We start from the raw sequence: 25,772 nt of genomic DNA on the forward strand, positions 1-25,772 counted from the left end.
TTCAAAGAATTTAAGGAATACATCACACAGGAAATGAATCAAATGAAAGCTGATATTTCAGAAATGAAGAATACAGTGGAGCCACTTAAAAGTATAGTGGAGAGTCTCCAAAATAGAATAAAGGAAGGAGAAGAAAGAATCTCACAATTGGAAGATATTTCCTGTCACCATGGGAAAACAAACAAAAAGCTAGAAGCAGAACTGGGTCAAGCTAAAAAAAAGTATGCAAGAATGAAAGATACCATTAAAAGGCCAAATATAAGAGTTAATGAGAGTCCCAAAAGATGCAGAAACAGACACTGTGTTTGCAAATGTATTTATTTAATGAAATAATAAGGGAAAAATTTCCTTATCTAGTGAAAGAATTGGGAAACAATATCCAGGAGGGGCACAGAACTCACAACAGGGTTGACCAAAAGCAATCATCACCAAGACACATGATAATCAAGCTCTCTTCAATAAAATATAAGGAAAAGATCCTTAAATGTGTATGTGAAAAAAAAAATCAACTGACATGTAAAGGAATGCCAATTAAACTCACAGGAACCCGCTCACTGGAAACGCTACAGGCAAGAAGAGAATGGAGCGACACATTCCAGATTCTAAACGAAAAACTGTCGGCCCAGGATAACATGCCCAGCAAAGCTTTCCTTTTTGTTTGAAGATGAAATAAAATTCTTTCACAGTAAAGAAAAGTTAAAAGAATATGACTCTTCCAAACCCGCCCTACAGAGGATACTTAAAGATGTTTTCTTGACAGAAAAAAGAATAGTGCACACCAAAACCAAAGGCAAATGTGGAGAATATCCCAGTAAAATAACCACAGAAGACTAAGTCAATGAACAACTCATTGCTAAAATGACAGGACCAAATTACAACCCATTCATATAAACGAATATTAATGGTTTAAACTCATCAATCAAATCTCATAGAATAGTAGACTGGATTAAAAAAACCAAACCCATCTATTTGTTGCCTACATGAGACATATCAAAGATTAGCTGTAACTATATCTCATTGATTTTGCTGATTTTTTTTTTGTTTCACCTCTTCCTCATTAAATTCTTTAATGACTCATATCAGAGCAGCATATTTTCTTCAAGAAGGTTCATGATTTTCTTGTTCATTTTTTCAGCGACACATTAGTCATTCAGTAGCATGTTATTTAACTTCATGGTGTTGATAATTTTTTTCTTCCTATTGTTTATTTTGTGTAATGGAGACTATCATATCCAAATGTGAGGATACAATGCAGTATGCATCTCTACTTCCAGACAAAAATGTACTCTCAATGAAAATGTTAACTATATCTTGGAAGATGCTGGACTCTCTACCATTGTCCCCACCCTCAATAATGCACATATGACTGCGTATGAAGAACTATACTACAGTAATGATATAGGGGAACTCAATGAGGGGGTAGGGAATTGGGGAAGGGATATGGGAAATCCCATTGCTTATGGAACTGTATCATAAAATGATAATAAAAATTAAAAAAAAAAAAAAAAGAATCTGTGTTCACACTAACTTCATTCACAACAGTTAAGTAACCAGGAGTGGGTCAATGAAATGTGGTACAGTAAAGAAGGGGATTCTGACGCACGATACAAGAATGAGTGGTACCTGAAGATTAAGTTTACATTTACACTAAGTGAAGTAAACCAATCACCCAGAAACAAACAAACAAAAAAAACCTGCATAATTACAGCTATATGAGGCATCCAGAATAACGAAATTCAGAGAAAAAGGAAGTGAAATTGTTGCTACCAGGAGTTAATGGGAGGGAAGAATGGAGAGCTATTGTTTCATGGGAACAGTTTCAGTATGTGATGAAAAAGTTCTAGGGGACGATGGTCATGACTGCACAACAGTGTGAACATAATAACGCTCACTGACCTGAACACTTAAAAGCAGATAAAGCAGTAATTTTTCTGTTGCATATCAACATTTTTTTAAAGATTTACTTATTTTTATTACAAAGTCAGATATACAGAGAGGAGGAGAGACAGAGAGGAAGATCTTCCATCTGATGATTCACTCCCCAAGTGAGTGCAACAGCCAGTACTGCGCTGATCCAAAGCCAGGAACCAGGAACTTCTGGGTCTCCCACGCGGGTGCAGGGTCCCAAAGCTTTGGGCGGTCCTCAACTGCTTTCCCAGGCCACAAGCAGAGAGCTGGATGGGAAGTGGAGCTGCCAGGATTAGAATCGGCAGCCATATGGGATCCCAGTGCGCTCAAGGAGAGGACTTTAGCCTCTAGGCCACGCCGCCAGGCCCGCATATCAACATTATTAAAAAGCTAAATCAATCAAGACAATTCTGCACTGGCAAAAGATAACCAAATACATCAATGTAACTGGAGAAAGTTCAGAAACGGATCCATACCTGTACATTCACTTGCTTTTCAACAAAGTCATCAACCCCACCAACAGAGAAACTACACCTAACCTCCTCCTTTCTCTAACAACTGGCAGCCACTGCTTAGCTAACTCATGTCCAAAAGAGTTACCATTTCAAAACTGTCATAATTGGATGATCAATATAACCTTCTGGGACTGTCTTTTTTCACCTTAGAGACTCATTCAGACTGCTCTGTGTGTTGACAGTTCATTCCTTTTTAGCTTTAACAAATTTGTTTTACCATTCACCTACTGATATATATTTGGTTACTGACAGTTTGGGGTATTGCAAAATCGAGCTCCTGTGATCATTTACATTCAGGTTTTAGTGCAAACATCAACATTTGTTTTTATGGAAGAACACCCAGGAGTGATATTCTTGAGTCTAATGATAACTGCATATTTAGTTTGTAAGAAACTGCTAAACTGCACAAAGTGGCTTTACTACTTATATACTCATGTAATATGAGTGACCTGGTCTCCACATCCTTGCCAGCATTTGGTGGAGACACCATTTCAGGGAAGGGAAGTTAATTCACATTTTCTTAATGGCTAATGATGCTAACAGTTTTCATATTTCTTTGTATCATCTACACAGTCCCTTCAATGAAATGCGTGTCCACGTTGTTTGCCTATATCCTATGGGTCTGGATATTTTGTGTATTATGTTTTCAGAGTTATTTTGATTCTAGAAACGATGTCCTTCATCAAATACATGGCTTGCAAATATCTTGTATGTTTGGTCTTTGTACCCTCACATGTTCTTTCTCAGAGCAACTCTGAAGTTCACCATCTTTCCTTTATTAATAATATTTCCTATATCAAGGCTCTTTGCTTTGCCCTGTACCATGCAGCTTTTTCCTATGCTGTCTAAAGGTTTTAAATTGCAGTGTGATGTTTTACATTAAGTCCATGACTCTTAATTTATTCTTGTATAACAAATTAAGTTTCTCATTATGTTTTTAAGACCATTTTAATATTTTTGGTGTTCTTTGTGATTTTTGAATGTTTATTTTTTTAATTTATTTTCATCAACTTCCAAACTTTAGAACAGACAAACAGATGGTTCATTTTCCAAATGCTTGCCAACATCCAGGGCTGGACTAACCTGACACGAGGAGTCTGGAACTCCAATGAAGTCTTCTGGTAGGTGGTAGGAACTCAAGCACTTGAGTCATCACCCGTTGCCTTCCAGGAGGCATGAACAGGAAGCTGGTCAAGGCAGACTAGCCAGGATTCAAACCAGCCCTTCTATATGGATTTTGAGTATCACGAACAGTGCCTTAACTTGCCGTATCACAATGTACCACATTTCTAACATTTTTTTTTAAATGTATTCATTTTCAGAGACACAGACAAAGCTCCCATCTGTTGGTTCACTCTCCAAACGGTCACAATGGGGTGAGGCCTGCCCAAAGCTAGGAATGCAGTCAGTCCAGGTCTTTCATATCAATGGAAGGAGCCTGTCACCTGCACAAGCTCTGTTACTATCTGGCGTCTGCATTAGCAAGAAGCCGATCTGAGAGCCAATATCAGGCAGCAAACCTAGGCACTCTGATTAGGATGCCAAAGTCTTCTCCAATAAGTTACACAACCATTCCTAATGTTAGTTTTGAATGGGTTATTCAAACTCCTTCTGTGCCACCAGTTTTATTGCAGAGGAAAGTAAGACAGAATTAAATCACTTGGGCCCGGTGGCATGGCGCAGTGGCTAAAGTCCTCGCCCTGAACGCCCTGGGATCCCATATGGGCGCCGGTTCTAATCCCGGTGGCCCCGCTTCCCATCCAGCTCCCTGCTTGTGGCCTGGGAAAGCAGTCAAGGATGGCCCAAAGCTTTGGGACTCTGCACCCATGTGGGAGACCCGGAAGAAGTTCCTGGATCCTGCCTTTGGATCAGCATAGCATCGGCCGTTGCACTCACTTGGGGAGTGAATCATCGAACGGAAGATCTTCCTCTCTGTATATCCACCTCTCTGTATATCTGACTTTCCAATAAATAAATACATTTAAAAAAAAAAAGAATTAAATCACTCAGGGAAGACAGAATTCATTTTTTTAAAAAGAGAAAAACAAAACCTGTAAACAAAAATAAACATTCCTTTGAGATTATATTAATTAAAATAGTATGAAACTGACTTCAGTAGACCAATATAAAACTGGGCTGGGAATCTAGCATAGAAGTTTAGATGCCACGACATAGTGCCTTGGGCTTGAGGCTCTGGGGCTTCTTGCTAATGCACTTCCAGGGAGGCAGTGGGTGACTGCTCAAGCACTTGTTTATGTATCACATGGGAGACCTGAAATGAGTTCTTAGATCCTAGCTTCAGCCTGTCCCAATGCCACCTGTTGTGGGCATCTGGTAATTAATCAGCTGACAGGAGACATTTCTATCTTGTCATAGAAAAAAAAATTACAAAACAGAGTCCACACACAGACTCACACATGTAAGAGTGCTTGATTCATGAATAAGATGTTGCTGGATAGTACTGGTAAAAATAAATACCGGGAAATATTCAATAAAGACAGTCAAATCTATGGGAGAAACAAACCTGACTTCCCAATAACAAAAGTTAATTACACATACAAATTGTGATTCTACTAGTGAAGGGCAAAATAGTAAAAATCTAGGTTCTAGAAAATAATCACAAAGAATAACTTTTATGACCTTGGGATAGAAAAGTCTCTTCAAAAAAGCAAAGTATTAAATATAACAGAAAAGGCTTGAGCTGCACTAAGATTAAGATTCTGTTCATCAGCAGTCATAATTGCATCAATAAAAAGGAAATTTCATCGGCTGAAAGTCCTCTCGTTGAATGCCCAGGATCCCATATGTGCACCGGCTCAAATCCCGGTAGCCCTGCTTCCCATCCAGCTCCCTGTTTATGGCCTAAGAAAGCAGTCGAGGACGGCCCAAAGCCTTGGCAGCCTGCACCCACGTGGAGACCCAGAAGGAGCTCCTGGCTCCTGGCTTGACTGGCTCAGCTCTGGCCATTGCAGTCACTTGGGGAGTAAATCAACAGACAGAAGATCTTCCCCTCTGTCTCTCCTCCTCTCTGTATATCTGCATTCTCAATAAAAAAATAAATCTTAAACAAAAAAAAAGGAAAATTTCGTCAAGGGAGAGAAGATATTTATAATATACATATAAAACAAAGAAAGAGCTTATTCATGGAATTAATTTGTATTATTGGTACGGGTCAGGGTTCCAACAAAGAGCTTGTAGCCAAATTTTATGAAGAACTCCTACAAAACAATGGGGGAAAAAAAGGCTCACAACCCAACAAAATGGGCGGAAGAGATTGATTATCCAAATGGTAAAATAAGCATGACCAGTTGCTTAGATTTATAAGCAAGCAGAGAAACACAAATAAAACTACAATGAGATATTATGACCACCTTTTCAGAACAGCTTTAAACAAAGAAAGCAAATACATTAAAGTATTAGAGAGGAACTCTTAATGATAGGATTGTAAACTGAAGCAAGCATTTTGGAAAACTTCATTGAACTATTAACACCGAAGATCCATATGCTCTGTGGCAGAGCAATTATACTCTACTCCACCAGAAATGCATGTATATGTTCTGTAAGAGACAGCATTATTCGAAATAGCCAAGACCTAGGGGGAGCCAAAATGTACACGAACAGAAGAGATCATACATGAATTGTAGCGAATTCATAATAGGATGCTATTCAGCAGTGAAAATGAGTATTTAAATCACACTCAGCACACAGCATCTTAGAAAAAGCAACCCAGAAAAAAATTAATTAATTAAAGTCTACAAAATGTATAAATTTCCAAATCCAGGGGAAAGTATGGTATACTGAGAAATATGCTCAGAAGATAAAGTCTCAGGGAAAACCTGAAAATTACCCTGAAATTTAGGACTGCGGTTAACTTTTGTTAGAATATCAATGTAGCGTCCCTAGTTCAGTGGCTAGAATCCCATTTGTAAAATCTGATTTCCTGGGCCCAGCGCAATAGCATAGTTGTTAAAGTCCTCGCCTTGCACACCCCGGGATCCCATATGGTCACGGGTTCTAATCCCAGCAGCCCTGTTTCCCATCCAGCTGCCTGCTTGTGGCCTGGGAAAGCAGCTGAGGACAGTCCAAAGCCTTGTGACTCTGCACCCGTGTGGGAGACCCAGAAGAGCTCCTGGCTTCGGATCGGCTCAGCTGCTGCCACTGCGCTCACTTGGAGAGTGAACTATTGGACGGAAGTTCTTCCTCTCTCTCTCCTCTCTGTATTTCCACCTTTCCAATAAAAATAAATAAATCTTTTATAAAAAAATCTGGTTTCCTTTAACTACAAACTTCAAAAGACAAAACGCTATACGTGCTTCCAACCCATTAACATTCTGGTGCCTACCTTTGAACATCTCAGGACATATCCAATTACTCTGTTAGAATGGTGGGAAAAACAGTAACCAGTCTTCTCCTAAACTTGATCTTTACTTATAACAAAGTTAGATTAGGAAACAGGCTAATGCTTTTAAACACAACTAAGTGAAACAGTATCTTTTGGTTAACCCACTTTATAATCTCTCAAAAGGTTAGGTTAGGAAAAACCAACCATGCTGACCAGTCAAAATGGAATGAATGTTTGAGATATTGACCAGAACATCCTATGGTGATGAGTTTCAATGCAAACTGCTTCTGTACAGTTGCGGATTGCCTGGTGTCCATGCCCATATTAGGAATCATGCGATCTTTGTACATTTTAGATGCCAAATTTAACAGCTTTGTCAATCAGGAATGCCAATGGCCAAAGCATCAGTTACAGAAAACAGGCACATAGGGTTATCATGTCTGATCATTATATAGCAAATACCTGCTAAATGTTGTACTCCTTCAAAAGCAAATGAATGCTGAACAAATTACTTTCTATGAACCTTACTTTCCTTACTTACAAAAATAAGGTAGATAAGTCTAACATTCACAGCAAGATTTTATGAGTTTTGCCATTTTTATTCTTGACAATTAAAAAGGTTAATGTGATCAAGTTACATGAAGGTTAATAGTTCCAGATCTCAGAAGCAATGCTATTCGGAAAACTTCACTGCTTAAATAATGTTAAATAAGGTTTTGCTTAAGCTCTCCCTGCTTAGCTTAAATTTGGAGAAATTTGATGCTTTTCCTACCACAGAAATGCTCCATGTACTTTTTAATGTTCTAATTGTACCGTAAGAAATCAGGATCTATTTCAACAATGGTCAGAATAATATGTTAAAATGACTGCATGGAAATATTCTTTAACATCAAAACTGATTTAAACATGAACTCTTTCCATTCAAAAGTTAATCAAGTGATTTGAAGATATATTAACACCATATCCAACATTGCAACATTGGAGATACTCTGCAAGAGTTTTAGATTTATTAAAGCTCAAGTGACCAACTGATACCACCTGCTCTCAATATTTTGGGGGGCTAAAATTATATTTTCCTTGGAGTTCCAATCAACCAAACTCTCATCCAAGCATTTGACCAGAGCTGACCAAACTGTATCCCAGTCCACAGGCCCTTCCATGGCCAAATTCATGCAGAAATGGATGGACAGTTTCCCTCAAATCAAAATGGCTTATCAACTTGTAATCCAGATGTCTGGTTGGTAAGGAATACAGATCCTTCCTATTAACCAAAAAGGGAACTCCACTTACGGAGTTTTCCAGAACTGCAATCCCAATTTGCCTGCCACAGACTGCACAAATAGCTACCTCAAGGAAGATATTTAAAATACACATTCTTGTGAATGAATCTCACCCAAACAGATAAAGAACTAAGAAACCTAGATAACTTTTTAGCAATATGGCTTTGGAAAATCAAAGTTTATTCGTTTCAAATTTAATTTTAAAATATTAAAGCAATGACTTTCTGCAAGTACCATGCAATTACTTGCCTGCTGTATTTCCCACTACCTCATAAAGATAAGTGATAAATTTACTTACAAATTTAAAGAAAAGCAAAGCTTGTCTTCCAGAAGATATGTAAGGTTCATCGTTAGAGGAAAAGAGTGTTAAAAAGCCTTATTTTTTTCTCATTCTCCTTGATTCACTTAGTGTATGAAACTTAAATCTGTATCTATGCTAAAATACAAAGAGATATGCCACTGCAAGACCCTGGGGGAATTATTTACTCTTAATCTTAATTTAATTATTCCTTTCCTGCCTTTAGTTTAAACTACAGGAAATACATATATTTTTCAGAATTAGGTTATTTATTTATGTGTAAGGAAATTGTGCATCCTGAGCAGTATCAGGTAAGGTGAGATTAACAATCCCATCTGAAGCGAGAAGATGATTCCATCACCACAGACACAAAGCATCCCGGGCAACTTTCCTAACTCAAACCTTCATTTTCTTTGAATATAAAATAAATACAATGATCAGGCAGGCTACCCAATAGCACGGCACTTGAATAAATGATGTTACCATTTACAAATGATGGCAAGCAATGACAAACACGGGATACAAATGAGGTTTGGAGGAAAGGAGAAAAACACCCAGTTCCAAAAAAAATCAGAGGTACATCTAACGGCTTTTGCTCTCTGCTTGGGCTCTGAAATTCTACAACTGATTTTCAGATGAGAAGGTCAAAAGGAGCACTTCCTGGTAATAACTGAACTAGGACTGAAAGCAAGGGCACAATCATCGTCAGATTACATGTTCTCATTGACTACATAATATAGTCAAAGCTATGGTGCAGGGTGACAAGTTCAAGGATAATACAAGTGAAAACTACAGTACTTGTCACTGCCGGTAGGATTTTCTCCAAGATGAATATTTTGAGGTCTAACATTTAATTCACCAGCACCCACTCCTGGAGCATCCACTCCTGGAGCACCTACTCCTGAGCTGCCTCCCCCTCCAGCCCTCAAAGCCACAGGCGTATTTGCTAGAGCCATGAACACTTCATTTATTTACTGGCTTTAACGCTATAATGAGTTCATGTTCCAAAGCAATATTTAATCCAAAAGATAATTCAGATAGTTAAGGCACATTTTTTAATGCTAATGACTCTACTAACCTATATGCAAATAAAGCTCACAAAATATATTAGAGAAATCAGTTATATCTTTAAAAAACAATAATAATCAGACATTCATCAAGGCTTAGCACAAGCACTTCAATGTAAAACAATTACCTGTAGTAGTCCTCCATCATCAAAACGTAGTACTTCTATTATACTCTCGGACTGAATGAATGCTGCAAAGAAATAAAACGTGCTGTCACTCACGGGAATATAAATCTGATGTGAATAAAATCCTTTACTTTACAGTTAATTCAATTTTGTATGTAAAAATCCATTGCTTGGTGGTGACGGTTGCAGGGTAAATAAGAATAATAGCATCTATTCTTCCTCCTGTACAAGCACAAAACAGTCCAGTTCAACTAGCTCAGTTAATCTACTAATGGAAATAATTCACATAGAGAAGATCACTGCGGGACTCCCCCACACCCACCCAAGCAGCGAAATTTTGTATTACCTACTCTTTTGCATTGACAATGTGACCTTGAGATTAATAGTCAAAGGAAACTTCGTAGGGAACCAAGTGAATAAAATGTTAAAGCAGATCAAATAAAATAGTAGACACAAGATATTTTAAAGATAGTTTGATCATACAATCTGGCAATCACATGTGTGTCATTTATCAAACCGATTTGAAACCTTATGTCCACACCAAAATCTGTAACTCTTTATGGCCGCTTTACTCATACCATCACAACCTGCACATAATGAAGAGATTCTTCAATAGGTTAATAGAAGAGCTATGAAGTGTTAGTGAGATAAAAAGCTGTATGATAAATGATTCCAAGTATACAACTTTCTGGTAAAGGCAAAATTAAAGATGGCAAAATGGAGAGAAGGGAAGGGTTGACTAAATGCAGCACAGGAGATATTTTGGGGTGGCAAAATTACTGTGTATCATATTTTAATGACACGACACTACACATTCGTCACAACAGAACGTTATAGCACAAAGAATGACTCTAAATTCTGCAAATTACAGAAGATTGGTAATAAAATCACTTAAATGAATTACAAACAAATGAAAGAACCTCACTCGGTGGGCATGGCAGAAAGCTGATCTAAATAATCCTGAAAAAGTAAGCAGACATACTCAATGCACTTCAGTTGATAGAGCTATTTCCCCAATGCTATTTCCCAAGGAATTTGGGTTAACAATTCTAATTCCACTACATATGTACATGGAAAGAAACAAAATACCCAGATGAGACATGTCAGGACCTAGGTTTCTCACTGTGGAAATAGGAGTTTATCCATAATAGCAGAAGAAGGCTGGAATTACTCATGCAGTAATGGTTTAGAGTTGATGACAAAGGTTTAAACTCATTTTTAGCAGCAAAATACAGATAGAGGTCACTACATACAAAAATATTCACAGATTATATATTCATAGGTTAGTATCCACTTACACAGATTTACTTCTTTCCCCTGCTGGCTGGAAAAGCATACAAGTAATGACAACCCAGTGGTAAAGAACACATCTTGGATTTATTACTGTTCTCCAATAAAAGGAACTAGGACATGCTCCATTTATCCAGACACAGAGCTGATGTTAAGACTTGGGCACAAAATACAAGATGTGACTGAGGCATGTCACAGTGCTAGAAAGTAAGAAAAGTGCTAAAAACAAACATACTTGATCATGGGAATACCCACTCTGATAGGGTATGTAAAAGTAAGGAAGAACAGGTTTCAGTCCTTGCCACCCACAGGGAAAAGCTCCTGGATTTTGCCTGGTTCAGCCCTGGCTGTTGAGCCATCTGGGTAGTGTATCAGTGGATCAAAGATCTTTCTCCATTTTTCTTTTCTGTTAACACTTTCAAATATATAAACCATAAAAAAAAAAAAAAGCTTTTCTGAAGTTAGCTTAAAATAGCACGAAACAGTAATTTTCGTTCAACTTGATATATATTATTCAGACTATCCACTGTCTTCAAGATTCAAGGAGGATGCCTAACCGCATTGTTATCAAGCTGGTTCTACTGACTGGTTCTAGTGAAGCACTGGGTGAGATACTAGTAGGTATTTGCATTAGAATACCTAATTGGATGGTATCTTCTTGCCTGTTGAGCGTCCCCTCCCCTTTACTTAGCAATCGCAGCCTGATTTTATTGGGGAAGCCTCTGGCCTCCATGCCCAGCCATTCCTCTTCAATAACAGGGACAACCTGCTGTACTTCAGTTCATCCCCACCTAGTCTTAGCACAGAGAAACACACAATAAACACTGATAAACGAATGACATCATAGCTTTTATATGCATACATAGATATATATGTATATAAACATGTGTATATATATATAAAGATTTATTTTTATTGGGAAGGCAGTGTTACAGGGGGAGGAGACACAGAGTGTCCTTCCAACTGCTGATTCACTCTTCAAATGGCTGCAACAGCTGGACAACGGCCAATTCAAAGCCAGGAGTTTTCTCTGGGACTCCCACAGGAATTCAAGTACTTGGGCCATTCTCTGATGCTTTCCCAGGCCATAAGCAGAGAGCTGGATTGGCAGTAGAGCAGCCAGGATTCAGACTAGCACACATATGGGATGCCAGCACTACTGGCAGAAGCTTAGTTTGAGCTGACCCTGAAATTCTCTTTTTGGTCAGGAGTAAGCGTGAACATCCGTATCAGGGATGAAAAAAGCACATCTAGCACATATGCAGTATATTCAAAACCAATAGTTCCATAAGTCACTGACACAGAGCCTATGTGCAGTGCACATGAACATCCCTAAATAAAACTATAAGCCTCCTCTAGAAGACAGGACTATCAGCATGAAAATAAAAGGCTCTTTCAGTTCACTTCAACCATTCTTCCCTTTCCCCTATCTTTTAATAAAAACATAAATTTCAGAGGATCCAAAATTTAGTTATATCTTTCAAAGTCCAATATGATGATATAAGGGCACAACTAACAAGGATTAAGTGAATACTCAGCTGCTCATAATTTCATTTTTAAAGATTCATTTTATCTTTACTGAAAAGGCAGATCAAGTTTATGGAGAGGAGACACAGAAAGATTTTCCACCTGCCGATTCATTCCCCAGAGGACTGCGTGAACCAGAGTTGAGCCAATTCAAAGCCAGGAACCAGGAGTCAGGAACTTCTTCTGGGTCTCCTATGCACGTGCAGGTTTCCAAGGCTCTGGGCTGTCCTCAACTGCTTTCCCAGGCCACAGGCAGGGAGCTAGCTGGGAAATGGAGCAGTGGGACACAAACCAGTGCCCATACGGGATGCCAATGCTCTCAAGGAAAGGATTTAGCCATTGAGCCACTGCACTGGGTCCAACTGCTCCCAATGTAATGAGTTCAGTAAAAACTTCTAGAGAAGTTTCCACCTTGTTAGCAGAGGAAATCACACAAACACATCCGGAAACATGTTACATTCGGTGGCTACAATTAAGAGTTATAATAAAATGACCACCATATGAGTTCCCACCATACACCTGGTTCGAGCCTTTATCTAACTGCTGCTAGGTAAAGCTATCCAACAGCAATATTATTTAAGGAAACTGTATTCTTAATTAAGAGCCTTTTTAAAACCACAAAATGTCAGCTGAAATAAGTTCACAGCAGAAACTGATCATGAAGCTTTTATAGCATAAAGAAAATATAAGGAAAAATACACATCATAAATTTTCTTTAAAACGTGTAGAACTGAGGTTGGTGCTGTGGTATAGTAGGTTAAAGCCTCCACCTGCAATGCTGGCTTCGCACATGGCTGCTCCACTTCTGATCTAGCCCTCTGCTAAGGCTCCTGGAAAAGCAACAAAAGATGGCTCAAGTGTTTGGGTCCCCTCACCCACACGAGAGACCCATAGAAGCTCCAGGCTTTTGGCTTCAGAACAGCCCAACTCCAGATACTGCGATCATTTGGGGAGTGACAGAATAGAAAATCTCTGTCTTTCCTCTTTATAACTTTGCCTTTTAAATGAAAAATAAATACATCTTTAAAAAAAAATAAGATGTACAAATATATAAGATTCAACACTGGCATGAAAAATTAAGACATTTTTCTCTGCGCAGTCAATTGTAACAACTTTATATGTCTATTAAAACAACTGAAACTAGATATGCATCTAATAATTTGATGCATTATTAAGCTATAAAATACACAAAGTAACTGAAGCCAGTTAATTTCCCTTATTTCCATATCTGTAGATTCAAAGCCACAACTGACAGTTGCTTCCTGTCCCAAAAGTATGCCCAATTTTTACTTTAAACAAATCAAAAACTTTCTCCATTACACTTAATTTCTTTCTTGCTTGCTTTTTTTTTTTTTGAGAAGGACTTTTCTTTCTAAATACTGCAACTGATAACTGGTTCCAATCTGCTTATTTTAATATATCTCTTAAGGGGCTGGAGCTGTGACACTGCTAGTGAAACACCACTTGAATGTTGGTCTCTCATACGGGCGCCAGTTCTTGTCCCAGCTGCTCTACTACTGATCCAGCTCTCTGCTAACGCACCTAGAAAAGCAGCAGAAGATGTCCTAAGTGTTTGGATCCCTCCCATGTGGGAGACAGAAAGGCACTCCTGGCTCCTGATTTTGGCCTGGTATAGCAATAGCGAACAAATCAGAAGATGAAAAATCTGTTCCCCCACCCTTTCAGTAACTCTGAATTTTAAATAAATATATAAATAAATGTAGCTAAATCCTTCAATATAATTCATAAAAACAACAAGTATAAGTAGCCAGTGAAACCTAAACAATGTTGTATGTAGATTGGGTGGGAAGGTACCAGACCCTTGGAGCCCAGGTTATCACTGAAGGTCCACCTTACACCCTCCATGGGCTCCCTGTCCAGAAGAGGATGAGGTTGGACTAGTGACATCAATGACTTTTAACCTTTACTCTTCAAGAATGGGGAAAAAAAGAAAAATCCAATATAGGCAAGTCTCAGGAGTACCTCCCATCATGTGTCGCAAGGCCACTGTGTCTGGAACCCTACCAACAGATGAAAAACTGTATGATCATATCAGCTGACACATAGAACACACTCAATATAACCCAACACTCATGCATCATTAAAATTCAGCAAGAGTAGAGCTACTGGGGTCAGCATTGTGGTACAGCAAGTTTAGTTACTGTGGCAATGCTGGTACATCCAAAAAGGGTTTTGGTTCAAGTTCCAGCTGCTCCACTTCCAATCAAACTCCCTGCTAATGTGCCTAAGAAAGCTAGGGAAGATAGCCCAATTGCCTGGGCATCTGCCAACCATGTGAGAAACGTGGATGCAGCTCCAGGTTCCTGACTTTCAACTGACCCAGCCCTAGTTATTGTGGCCATGTAAGAAGCAAACCAGCAGATAGCAGATCTGTCTGTGTCTCTTCCTCTCTGTCATTCTTCCTTACAAATAAACAAAATTAATCTTTAAAAATACATACACACACATAAACAAATAAATAAAATCACGTTGCTACAAATGAAGAACCCTTTGGTAAAGAAAAAAAAAGGGAACCTGGACACCTCAAATGAATGACAAACACAACATAGGAAGACTTTTAATGACCACGGATTTGGGGGAAAAAAAATTTAAATAGGATACAAAACAACCAAGAATAAAAAAAAGAAAGGTAAGCAGGATTTGACTGAACAAAATATAAAGCTATTTTCGGGGAGAAAAAGCAAACAGTCAAGCTTTGGTCAGACCAAAAAAGAAACCCAAAAGAAAAAGAAGGCATTACAATCTCAGAAACACAAAGATTATAAGAAGCTGCTATGAACAACTGTAAGCTAAAACATTAGAAAATATTGAAGAAATGGAAATTTGTTTGGATATATAATCTGCCAAAACTAAATGAAAAAGATAATATAGCATCTAAATCAATGTGTAACAAGACTAAGGTAGTAACTAAAGATTTTCCATCAAGGAAAAGCTTAGGACTTAGCGTTACTACTGAATTCTACAAAATACTTGAAATTGAACTAACCGTGATATTGATGAAACTATCCCAAAATACAGAACAGGACAGAACTCTGCTGAATTCCCTTTATGAGAGCAGCATCAAACAAGATACAACACAAAAAGCAAACTATGTCCTTGATAATAGGAGATGAAAACATTCTAAACAGAATATTGCAAATCAAATCCATCCAACATAACATTATAAAGATGATACATCATGGGACCAACCTTGTAGTATACAAGGTTAAAGCTGCCACCTGTGATGTCATACACATCCCATATGATCAGCAGCTCGAGTCCTAGCTATTCCACTTAAAGTTTCCTGAGAATGTACCTGGAAAAAGCAGTTGAGGATGGCCCAAAGACTTGGGTTCTTGTCTCCCACATGGGAGACCTCAGTGGAGTTTCAGGCTCCTAGCTTCAAACTAGCGTAACCATGGCCACTGCGGCCATTTGGGGAATCAAGAACTCGTTCTCTCTCTCTCTCTCTCTCTCTCTCTCCTCTGTAACTCTGCCTTTTAAATAGTTTTAAGAAAAGTTAGAAAGAGATCATACACTCAGGATCAAGTGGAATTTATCTCAGAGATACAAGAGTGGTTTAATATCCGCAAATCAATAAACTTCATACATCACATCAACATTATGACAAAAATGATATGATCATATAATTACATGATCAAAAGGAGAAGGAACATTTGATAAGAATCAATGCGAGCATGATTTAAAAAACTGTCAACAAATTAGATATAGAAGGAACATATCTAAGAATTATAAAGGCTGCAAATAACAAATCAATAGTCAATATCATATTAAACAGGTAAAAGTTAAAAGCAATTTCCTTTAGATCTAGAACAAGACAAGATGTCCATTAAACCACTCTTGTTCAATACAGTATTAGAAGTATCAATAAGCACATAGCAGAGGAAGAAATAAAGGACATCAAAATTGGAGAAGAGGAAGTCAAAACAGCCATGTTTGCAAATGAGATGGCATATATGAAAAGCACTACATATACATCAAAAATCTGTTAGGAATAAAGTCAGTAAAGTTGCAGGATACAAAATTAACACAAAAAAGTAATATTTTACATATCAACAGTGATTTTGTTGAAAATCAGAAATCCCATTTACAAAAGAAATAAAAATCAAATGTTTAGGAATTTAATAAAAAATGAAGGATCTCTACAATAAAAATTCTAAAATATTAATGAAAGAAATTACCAAGAAACACACACAAAAATAAAGATGTTCCTTGCTTATGGATTAGAATAATTAATGTAATTAAAATGTCTACACCACCTAAAGCAATCTACATATTCAATGTAATTTCTGTCAAAATACCAGGGACATTCTTTATAAAGTTAGAGTAAAATTAAAATTCATATGGAATCATAAAAGACCTAGAATAACCAAAGCAACATTGAGCAAAACAAAAAACAAAGTCAAGTGGGACGCATCATAGTATTTGATTTCAAAGTATACTACAAACCTACAGTAATTAAAACATAACAACATTGGCATTAAAAACTGGCACAAGGCTTGCCTGGTAGAGTGACAGGCTAATTCTCCAGCTGTGGTGCCAGCATCCCATACAGGTGCCAGTTCAGGACAGGAATGCTCCACCTCTGATCCAGCTCCTTGCTTATGGCCTGGAAAAGCAGCAGAGGCTGGCTCAAGCCCTTGCACCCATTCCTGCACCCATTCCTGGATTCGGACTTCAGATCAGCTTAGCTTTGGTTGTTGCAGACATTTTGGGAGTGAACCAGCTGATGGAAAACCTCTTTTTGTCTCTACAATCTATAACATCTGCCTTTCAAATTAAAAAAAAATTAATGACACATACATCAATGGAACAGAACTCTAAACTTAATCCAAGTACATGACTTCTGACACAAGTGCCAAGAACACATATTGGAGAAAGGATACTCTTTCCAATAACAGTGATGACAATACTAGGTAGAAAAACAGATTTTATTTCTCACCATATAAAAAAAACTAATTCTGGATGGATCAAACACTTAAAAGTAAGACAGGAAACTATGAAAGTGCTAGAAGAAAACAGAGGAAATGCTTCAAGCTCCTGATGTGTTTGATGACTTATGGATAAGACCCCCAAAAAGTAAAGGCAATAAAAGCAAAACTATACAAACTGGATTACATTCAACTGAGATGCTTCTGCACAGAAGAAGGAAGAGTGAAAAAATACCCAACAAAATGGGCAAGCTTCTAGTCCAATAAAGAATTAACATACAGAAAATATCAGCAACTCAAAAAGTGTAACAGCAAAATGTCAACTAATCCAGTTAAAAAAGGAACATAGGACCAGAATACAGGTTTCAAAAGAAGAAATACAAAAGGCCAATAAATTAAAAAAAAAAAAAAAGGTGGATCAGCACCTAACCAGCACCTAATGATGGCTCAAGCACATGAGTCTGTGCCACCCATGGAGGAATTCTCGGTTGCTGGGGTAGGCCCAGCCAGCCCTACCTTCTGTGAGCATCTGGGGAGTCAATCAGCAGAAGCAAGTTCTCTCTTCTTTTACAAGTAATGAAATCTTTTTAAAATACTGAGTTTAAAAATGCAGAGGAGAGCTGTTACAAATTTATTTAAGGGAAGATGATGAATAACATATGAAATTGAAATAAGGCACACATATGTGAATAAACACATGAAAGATGCTCAAGATCAAGAGAGAAATTAAGATTCAAAACACAGTAAGACACTAACACCTATCCACTAAAATGAATGCACTTTAAAATTATTACCAGAGCAAACACTGCTATTGATGTAGACAAACTCCAAGTTGAATACAGTGCTAATGAGAACATAAAATGGTGCGATAATATTGGAAAATACATCGGTAGTTTCTGAAAAAGTTAAACATATACCTACCAGACATTCTAGTCTGCCCTTATGGCACTACAAATAAGTGCACACAGAAACTTGAATGTCTAAATCAGACATTCAAAAAAGGAAATGACCCTAATGAGTGATAGGCTAACGGGTAGTATATCCGTACAATGGAATACTATGCAGTAGTTTTTAAAAAAGGAATAAACTCTCAAAACACACAAGTTTACAGATCTTAAAATAACTACACTGGGTGAAAAAAAAGCAGAGAAGAGCCAAATGTTATATGATGTTGCTTGAACATACAAACTAACCTAGAGTGACAGGACAGAAGAGCCACAGTTCAGGGGACAGAGACAAAAGATGACTTAGGACCAGTGGCAATCCACAAGAGTCTATAGGTTCCTTATTTTCACTGTGACCACATAGGCCAAAATTCCACAGTGTGCACCTGAAATGTGTGCAGGTGACATGATACGCGGACACACCTGTTCTTAAAGAGTCAAGGGCTTGCTTTTGCAAGAATTCCAAATCACTACATCATGAAGTCTTTTCTCCAAAATTACCATCCCCCTTGCCTCATTCCTCGTGCGGCACACCCAGTAGAGGAGCCTTCTCAGAGACAGAAGTGTCACGTGATAAAGAGCACTTAGCCGGTATTCTCACCTGGATGACAGTCACACAAATATCCACACACACAAAACTGAGTGTGTTATGCTTCAATTAAACAATAATCTGACAAAGGCTGATGGTAGCAGTCATATATTTTAGACATTCCTTTTGTCTCCCCAGACCTTGTTGGCGGCTTCTGCAGCCTCAGTCCTCTCTTATGGGCCATGAGCCTTCTCTCTACACTTCCTTCACCTTCTGCTTCTGCCCCATTCTGGTAAAGGGTGGGGGCGGGGGGGGTCTCCACTTGACACTCTCCTTCAAAACAGCAACACTAGGGAAGCACGGAACCTCAGGGATGATTCTGACTTGACTTAAAGGTATTTCAGAATCATGCAGAAGTTGAATAAATGGAGAGGCAGAATTAAAACATGGGCCTGTTAATCCCTAGAGTCAAGGGATTTATCACATGCACCTCCTCATTTATCAGCTCAGGATTCAGGCTAGTCTCAAAACACCAAAGAATTAAATCAGTCATTGACTTGAAAGGAAAGATCTCCTATTGCACTGGTTTGAATCCAGGCTGCTCCACGCGAATGCTATCTGGGAAAGCAGTGAAAAACAGCTGCAGTACTTGGGTCCTTGCACTCACACAGGAGACCTGGAAGAACTCCTTGACTCCTAGATTCAGTCTATCCAAGGTCCAGCCATTGCAGCCATTTGCGAAGTGAACCAGGAAAGAGAAGATTGCTCTCTCCCATTCTTCCCTCTGTCTACCTATCTACAATTCTTTCAAATAAATAAATAAATCTTTAATGATGAAAATAAACTTAAAATGACACCCCTAGAAGAACAGAAACAGAAGCCAGAATAAACCAATGACTTAACTGTTGACAGAGAATCATATTAAGACACATTCTAAAGGGCAAAAATCCCTTTAAGTGAAATCTAGTATCTGAAGTAAAAGCAGGTTAAATCTATACTTATAACACCAGCATTCCTTTTCTGAGCACTGGGTTGAGTCCCAGCCACTCTGCTTCTGATCTGTCTCCTTGCTAAGGGAAGACAGTAAAAGATGGCTTAAGTGCTTGGCCCCCACCCCTCCACGTAGCAGACCAGGATGGAGGTCCTGGGGCCTGGCTCTGGACTGGCCCAGATCTGGCTGTTGTGGCCATTTGGGAAATGAGCCAGCAGTTGGAAGATGGCTTGGTTTATCTTTTTCTGTATCTCTACTGCTTTGCCATGCAAATAAGTAAACCTTAAAAAAAAACAAAAACAATGAAGTAGTTAGAAGCAGTATGCATTGGTGCTGTGGCAAAAACATGGCTTAGGGGCCCAGCAAGGTAGCCTAATGCCTAAATCCTTGCCTTGCAGTCGCTGGAATTCCATTTGGACACCAGTATGCATCCAGGCCACTCCACTTCAATCCAGCTCCCTGCTCATAGCCTGAGAAAGCAGTAGAGTTTGGCCCAAAGCCTTAGGACCCTGCACCTGCATGGGAGACCAAGAAGAGGTTCCTGGCTCCTGATCAGTTCAGCTCTGACCCTTACAGTCACTTGGGGAGTGGCTAGTGGACAAAGATCTTTGTCTTTATGTCCTTCTCTCTGTATATCTACCTTTCTGATGAAAAAAAATAATAATAAATCTTAAAAAAAAAAAAGGCATCGTTTTAGGATGCCACCATCCCACACCAAAGTGGCTCAGTTTGAGTACTTGCTCCAGTTTTGATGCCAGTTTCCTACTAATGCTGACCCTGGGAAGCGGCACTGACAGCGCAAGCAATGAGGTTCCTGCCACTCACACTGGAGACCTGCACTGAGTTCTGCACTCCTGCCGTTGGCCCTTGTTCTAAGGTATTTGAATCACTGATTTTCAAAGTTTGCACATATCAGTATGAAATGCAGGTTCTGCCCCTGTGAGTGTGGCTCAGTCAGTATGTCTGCATGCAGGCTGAACCTACGTTCCACCGAGTATTGGGGTAATTTAGTGCAGGTTTTCACTGAGCCCAATTTTTAAAGATTTATTTTTATTATTTTTTTTTTTTTATTGGAAAGGCGGATATACAGAGAGAAACAGAAAGGAAGATCTTCCGTCTGATGATTCACTCCCCAAGTGAGAGCAACGGCCGATACTATGCCAGTCCAAAGCCAGGAGCCTCTTCCTGGTCTCCCACGCGGGTGCAGGGTCCCAAAGCTTTGGGCCGTCCTCGACTGCTTTCCCGGGCCACAAGCAGGGAGCTGGAAGAGAAGCGGGGCTGCCGGAATAGAACCAGCGCCCATATGGATCCCGGGCGTGCAAGGCGAGGACCTTAAGCACTGTGCCACCGTGCCGGGCCCTCACTGAGCACAATTTAAGAACTACTTTAATTCTAAGTTTTGGGGTTAATTGTTGTATTGATTCACCATGGAGTTTCTCTGCCCTGTTGAGAGATTCCCTCCTGCCATTCCCCCAAACTAGCTCAGAATGTATTCAAACCTCACTACAACCAGAGACACTTTTAATAATCTACAGAAACACATTGTAATAAATCTGTGATCTTTTTAGGTAAAAATCCTTGAAGGACAAAGAAAAAACAAACAAACAAACAAATACAGAACCATAAAGCAAAAGGTTTAAAAAGGCAATTTCATTAATGTTTTTTTAAAATTTAGTCTTACAAAACCAACAAAATAAAAAATTCAAGTGTGGCACGATAGCCTACTGACTAAAGTCCTCGCCTTGCATCTGCCAGGATCCCATATGGGTGCCAATTCGTGTCCAGGATGCTTCACTTCCCTTCCACCTCCCTACTTGTGGCCTGGAAAAGCAGTCATGGATGACCCAAGGCCTTGGTACCCTGCACTCACGTGGGAGACCTGGAAGAGGCTCCTGGCTTTAAATCAGGTCAGCTCCAGCAACTGCAGCCACTTGGGGAGTGAACCAATGACAGAACATCTTTCTCTCTCTCCTTCTGTGTATTTGCCTTTCCAATAAAAAACTAAAACAAATCTTTAAAAAATAAAAAATAAAAGATTCATATAAAAAACCCTAAAAAGTTAATAAAACTCATATGTAAAATGTAACTAAAAAAGTTACTTATCAATAGCCAAGAAACACATGAAAATATGTCTAATAACATTAACCATGATACAAATGCCAATTAAAACCACAATGAAAACTCGAACACATTCAGCTAAAATGGTAACAAGCGTGGGCAAAGAAATATCACAAAAAAAGCAACAGCCACCTCATACTCTGGTGACAGTTTTTCAATTTCTCCTGAAGTTAAACACAACCATATCATGCAAATCACCCATCTACTCCTAGGTATCTGCTTATAAGAAATGAAATATTCATTCACAAAAACACAATATTAATTCACAAAAGTTTAAATTATAACAGTGTCAGACTCAAACTAACCCAAGAGTGTGCCACCAGGTGAATAAGCAAATTATATAATGGATGAACACTTGGCAAAAAAAAAAAAAAGAAATACATACTAACAAAGTAACTTGAATGAATGACAAAAGCGTTATGCAAAGGGGAACATATCAAACTGGGAATACTGCATATGATGTGACTTCATTTATTTGAAATTCGAGGAGCAGGCACCTGGTTCAGAAGCTCCAGGTTGCAGGAGACAGTTGCATCACTATCAGTGGGCTCTGCCAATGCAGGCCAAGGGCAGCTCTGCTATCTGGGTTTTTGCCAGGTTGTATAAGACCTGCACTGAGCTCCCAGCTCCGGGCTTTAGTGTGGAAAGGAGAGGAGCTGGGAGAAGGACATTTTGAGGTAATACTGTACTATTCTGAGAGTAATGTTCTCACAGCTGGACATCTGTAAAACTTGAACAAATGTGTAACTAAAACTGGTGAATTTTCTGTGTGCAAATAACATTTCATCAAAACTGATTTAAACATGAAAAAACATTTTAGGGAACTGGCACATTCCTAAATATTCTACCATTAGGATGGTAGTAATTCCTATACACTCATTACAGTATATTGCCATAATCACAGATGTGTTTCTTACTCAAGAGAGCATCTATGTCCTCAGGCAGAAGAAAATAAAGGAGATTATCACCTACAAATTCCCAAATGCAGCCATTAAATTCAGGAAATGAGGAGAACTGTTATGGAACTCTGCTTCTATACTGGTCAAGGCTGATCTCTGACCTCCACTTCCTTGCAATTTTGCTCAAGTCATTTCCTATTACTGAAACTGGAATGCAAGTCACATAGTTCCCCTTCAGAGTAAATTCAGTCCCATGGCAAACAAACCACAGGGGAACAGAGTTAGGACAGAAGTCAATATTTTCTCTTGTTTCTTTAGAATAGTCAAGTAAATGTTAGTGACGAAAGCAAAAATGCAAGAATAGATTTTTAATACACCAAGCTTGTTAAATGCATATCTGAGACATATGTTGTTGACTAAATTATTCCTATTGCAATCAGACTGTTTTTCTTTAAACTATACCTATACACAGAAAGTCACAATAAAAATATACATATGCAGAGCAAAATGTCTAATAATAGCATCTGATAAATGACTTTTACACAGTGAGCCCTGTGTTAGGCAACTTGTATTCACTATTCTTATTTAATCACAACAAATCCTAGGAAAGAAGATACTGGTCTCTGAGGCAGATATATTACCAAATTTAGGCTGAGTATCCCTTAAGTAAAATGCTTGGGACCAGACTGCTTCTACATCAAATTTGAAAGACTGAGAATTTTACAGTATTTGCATATATACTATGAGAAATCTGGGAATGGAACCCAGGTCTAAACATGAAATTCATTTGTCTTCCATAATACTTTATACACACACCCTCTAGGTAACCTTATATAGTATTTTTAGTGCATCCACATTTTGACTGCAATCTATCATGAGGTCAGATGTGCAATTTTCTATTGGTGGCATCATGGTGGTGTTAGGTTTTAAAGAACTGTGACAGAGATGTTCGACCTTTAGTAAAATTACTGAATATACACTGTTTAAAAAAAAAACATATTTATTTATGTGTATTGGAAAGGCAAATATGCAGAGAGAAGGAGAGACAGAAAGATTTTCATTCACTGATTCCCTCCCCAAGTGGCTGCAACAGCCGGAGGGAGCTGAGCTGATATGAACCCAGAAGCCAGGAGCTTCTTCTGTCTCCCAAGCCAGTGCAGGGTCCCAAGGATTTGGGCTGTCCTTGGCTGCTTTCCCAGACCACAAGCAGAGAGCTGGATGAGAAGCGAGAAGCAAAGCCATCAAGACACAAACTGACACCCATATGGGTCCCTGGTACATACAAGATGAGGACTTTAGCCACTAGGCTACTATGCTGGGTCCTGAATATACACTGTTAACAACTATAACCAACATTTTGGAAAACATCAACTTTGAGTCTTTAAAGCCCATTGACCTCATCTAACAAAATATGGATCTGTTTCTTGTTAGAACAGGCAATACTGTATTGAGAAACTGCACACAGTAGCTACCACTCGCTACCACTGCCTGACTCATTACCTACATGGCATCTTCAAAAAGTTCATGGGAAATAAACTCTTATGAAGAGACTACGAAAGGATTTTTTTTTTTGCATTGACACAACTTTTAATTTCATTTTCCCAAGCTTTTTGAAATATCCTCACACTACCAGTACCATCTGTGGATGACAAATCTGGATGGACAGGACAAAGTGGCCTGAGCATCAATTCACCCAATCTCACCAACGGTACAGGTCATTTAATTCCCTACTGTAATAAAAGTTACTTCCTCTAAAAAAATCTACAGAAACTTATCAGCAAACTCAGATTATTCTAAACAGATCTATCCCTAAATGGGTTAACTTACTTTGTTAATCATAAATAACAAATATATTACTTTAGAAGATTTATAGTTTTAAAAATTGCTCACTTTTTAAATCTCTTTTTTTTAAGATTTATTATTATTATTATTTTTTTTTTTTTATTGGAAAGGCAGATATACAGAGAGGAGAGACAGAGAGGAAGGTCTTCCGTCCGATGATTCACTCCCCAAGTGAGCGCAACGGGCCGATACTATGCCGATCCAAAGCCAGAAGCCTCTTCCTGGTCTCCCACGCGGGTGCAGGGTCCCAAAGCTTTAGGCCGTCCTCAACTGCTTTCCCGGGCCACAGGCAGGGAGCTGGAAGGGAAGCGGGGCTGCCTGGATTAGAACCGGCGCCCATATGGGATCCCGGGCGTGCAAGGCGAGGACCTTTAACCACTTGTGCCACCGCGCCAGGCCCTAAATCTAACTCTTTAAATGTCATGATCATAGCAGTACTTTGGGAAACCAAAGAGAACCACACAAATAGGAAGTATGCACTGCTTGAGGACAGGCGCCACCACTTCAGCTCTGCTTCGATGACCAACCACATCAGTGTCTGAAACACAGGTCCTCAATAAATGTTTGCTGAGATGAACATGTGGAAAGCCTTCAGACCAAGGAACTGGTCTGGCCCCACTGAAAATAACTGCAATATGGCTCACCTCGTATTTCACAAGCTGTCAAGATTAAAACATGCTATGCATATGCAAACCACAAGAACTAGCACTCATCTATCACTTACCACATGCCAAGCCCTTCAGATGATCACATTCAGCACTCACATCAGCCCTGAAGGCAGGTACTCCCACCAAGCCCCTTAATACAGAGCAAAAAGCGGAGGCACAAGACCAGATAAGTTGCTCAGTCAAGTCCAAATCTCAAGTCAGTTGGACATTTAGCATCCAAAATGAGGTAGCCAGGCAGGCTCCTCACGTGAGATGACAACTGTCAACCAGGTTGGTCCAACCAAACTTTTCCCTCCAGTGTTCACAGGTCTGAATTCAGACACACTTGCTCACCACTTAAAACAAACAATCCTAAAGACACATTAGATGAGTGACAAGTGTGGTGAATCAGATGAAATTCGCTGATCAGTGTGTTCACTCAATGCAAAACTGAGCTACACAGATCCAGAATCAATACCTGCATGGTTGTTTTCTCCA

General features: G+C 38.9%; 1 protein-coding gene and 1 long non-coding RNA gene across 2 annotated transcripts in view; both read right to left on the bottom strand.

Annotated features, from left to right (window-relative positions):
- The window catches only part of TMEM131 (transmembrane protein 131), a 157,640-nt gene that overhangs the window by 103,219 nt on the left and 28,649 nt on the right, over positions 1-25,772 (bottom strand). Inside the window, exon 2 of the mRNA XM_040993760.1 lies at positions 9,539-9,600. Within this exon, the coding sequence (XP_040849694.1) occupies positions 9,539-9,600 (62 nt within the window). The remainder of the gene's footprint in view (positions 1-9,538; positions 9,601-25,772) is intronic.
- On the bottom strand, positions 9,609-24,132 carry LOC121165197. The gene is made up of 3 exons (XR_005885206.1): positions 24,120-24,132; positions 12,190-12,193; positions 9,609-9,754 (listed from the first exon to the last, which is right to left on the bottom strand). It is a non-coding gene; the product is annotated as an uncharacterized LOC121165197 (long non-coding RNA).

The sequence above is a fragment of the Ochotona curzoniae genome, unplaced genomic scaffold (genome assembly GCF_017591425.1).
Source record: "Ochotona curzoniae isolate NIBS_2020 unplaced genomic scaffold, NIBS_Ocur_1.0 contig_883, whole genome shotgun sequence".
Taxonomy (NCBI): Eukaryota; Metazoa; Chordata; class Mammalia; order Lagomorpha; family Ochotonidae; genus Ochotona; species Ochotona curzoniae.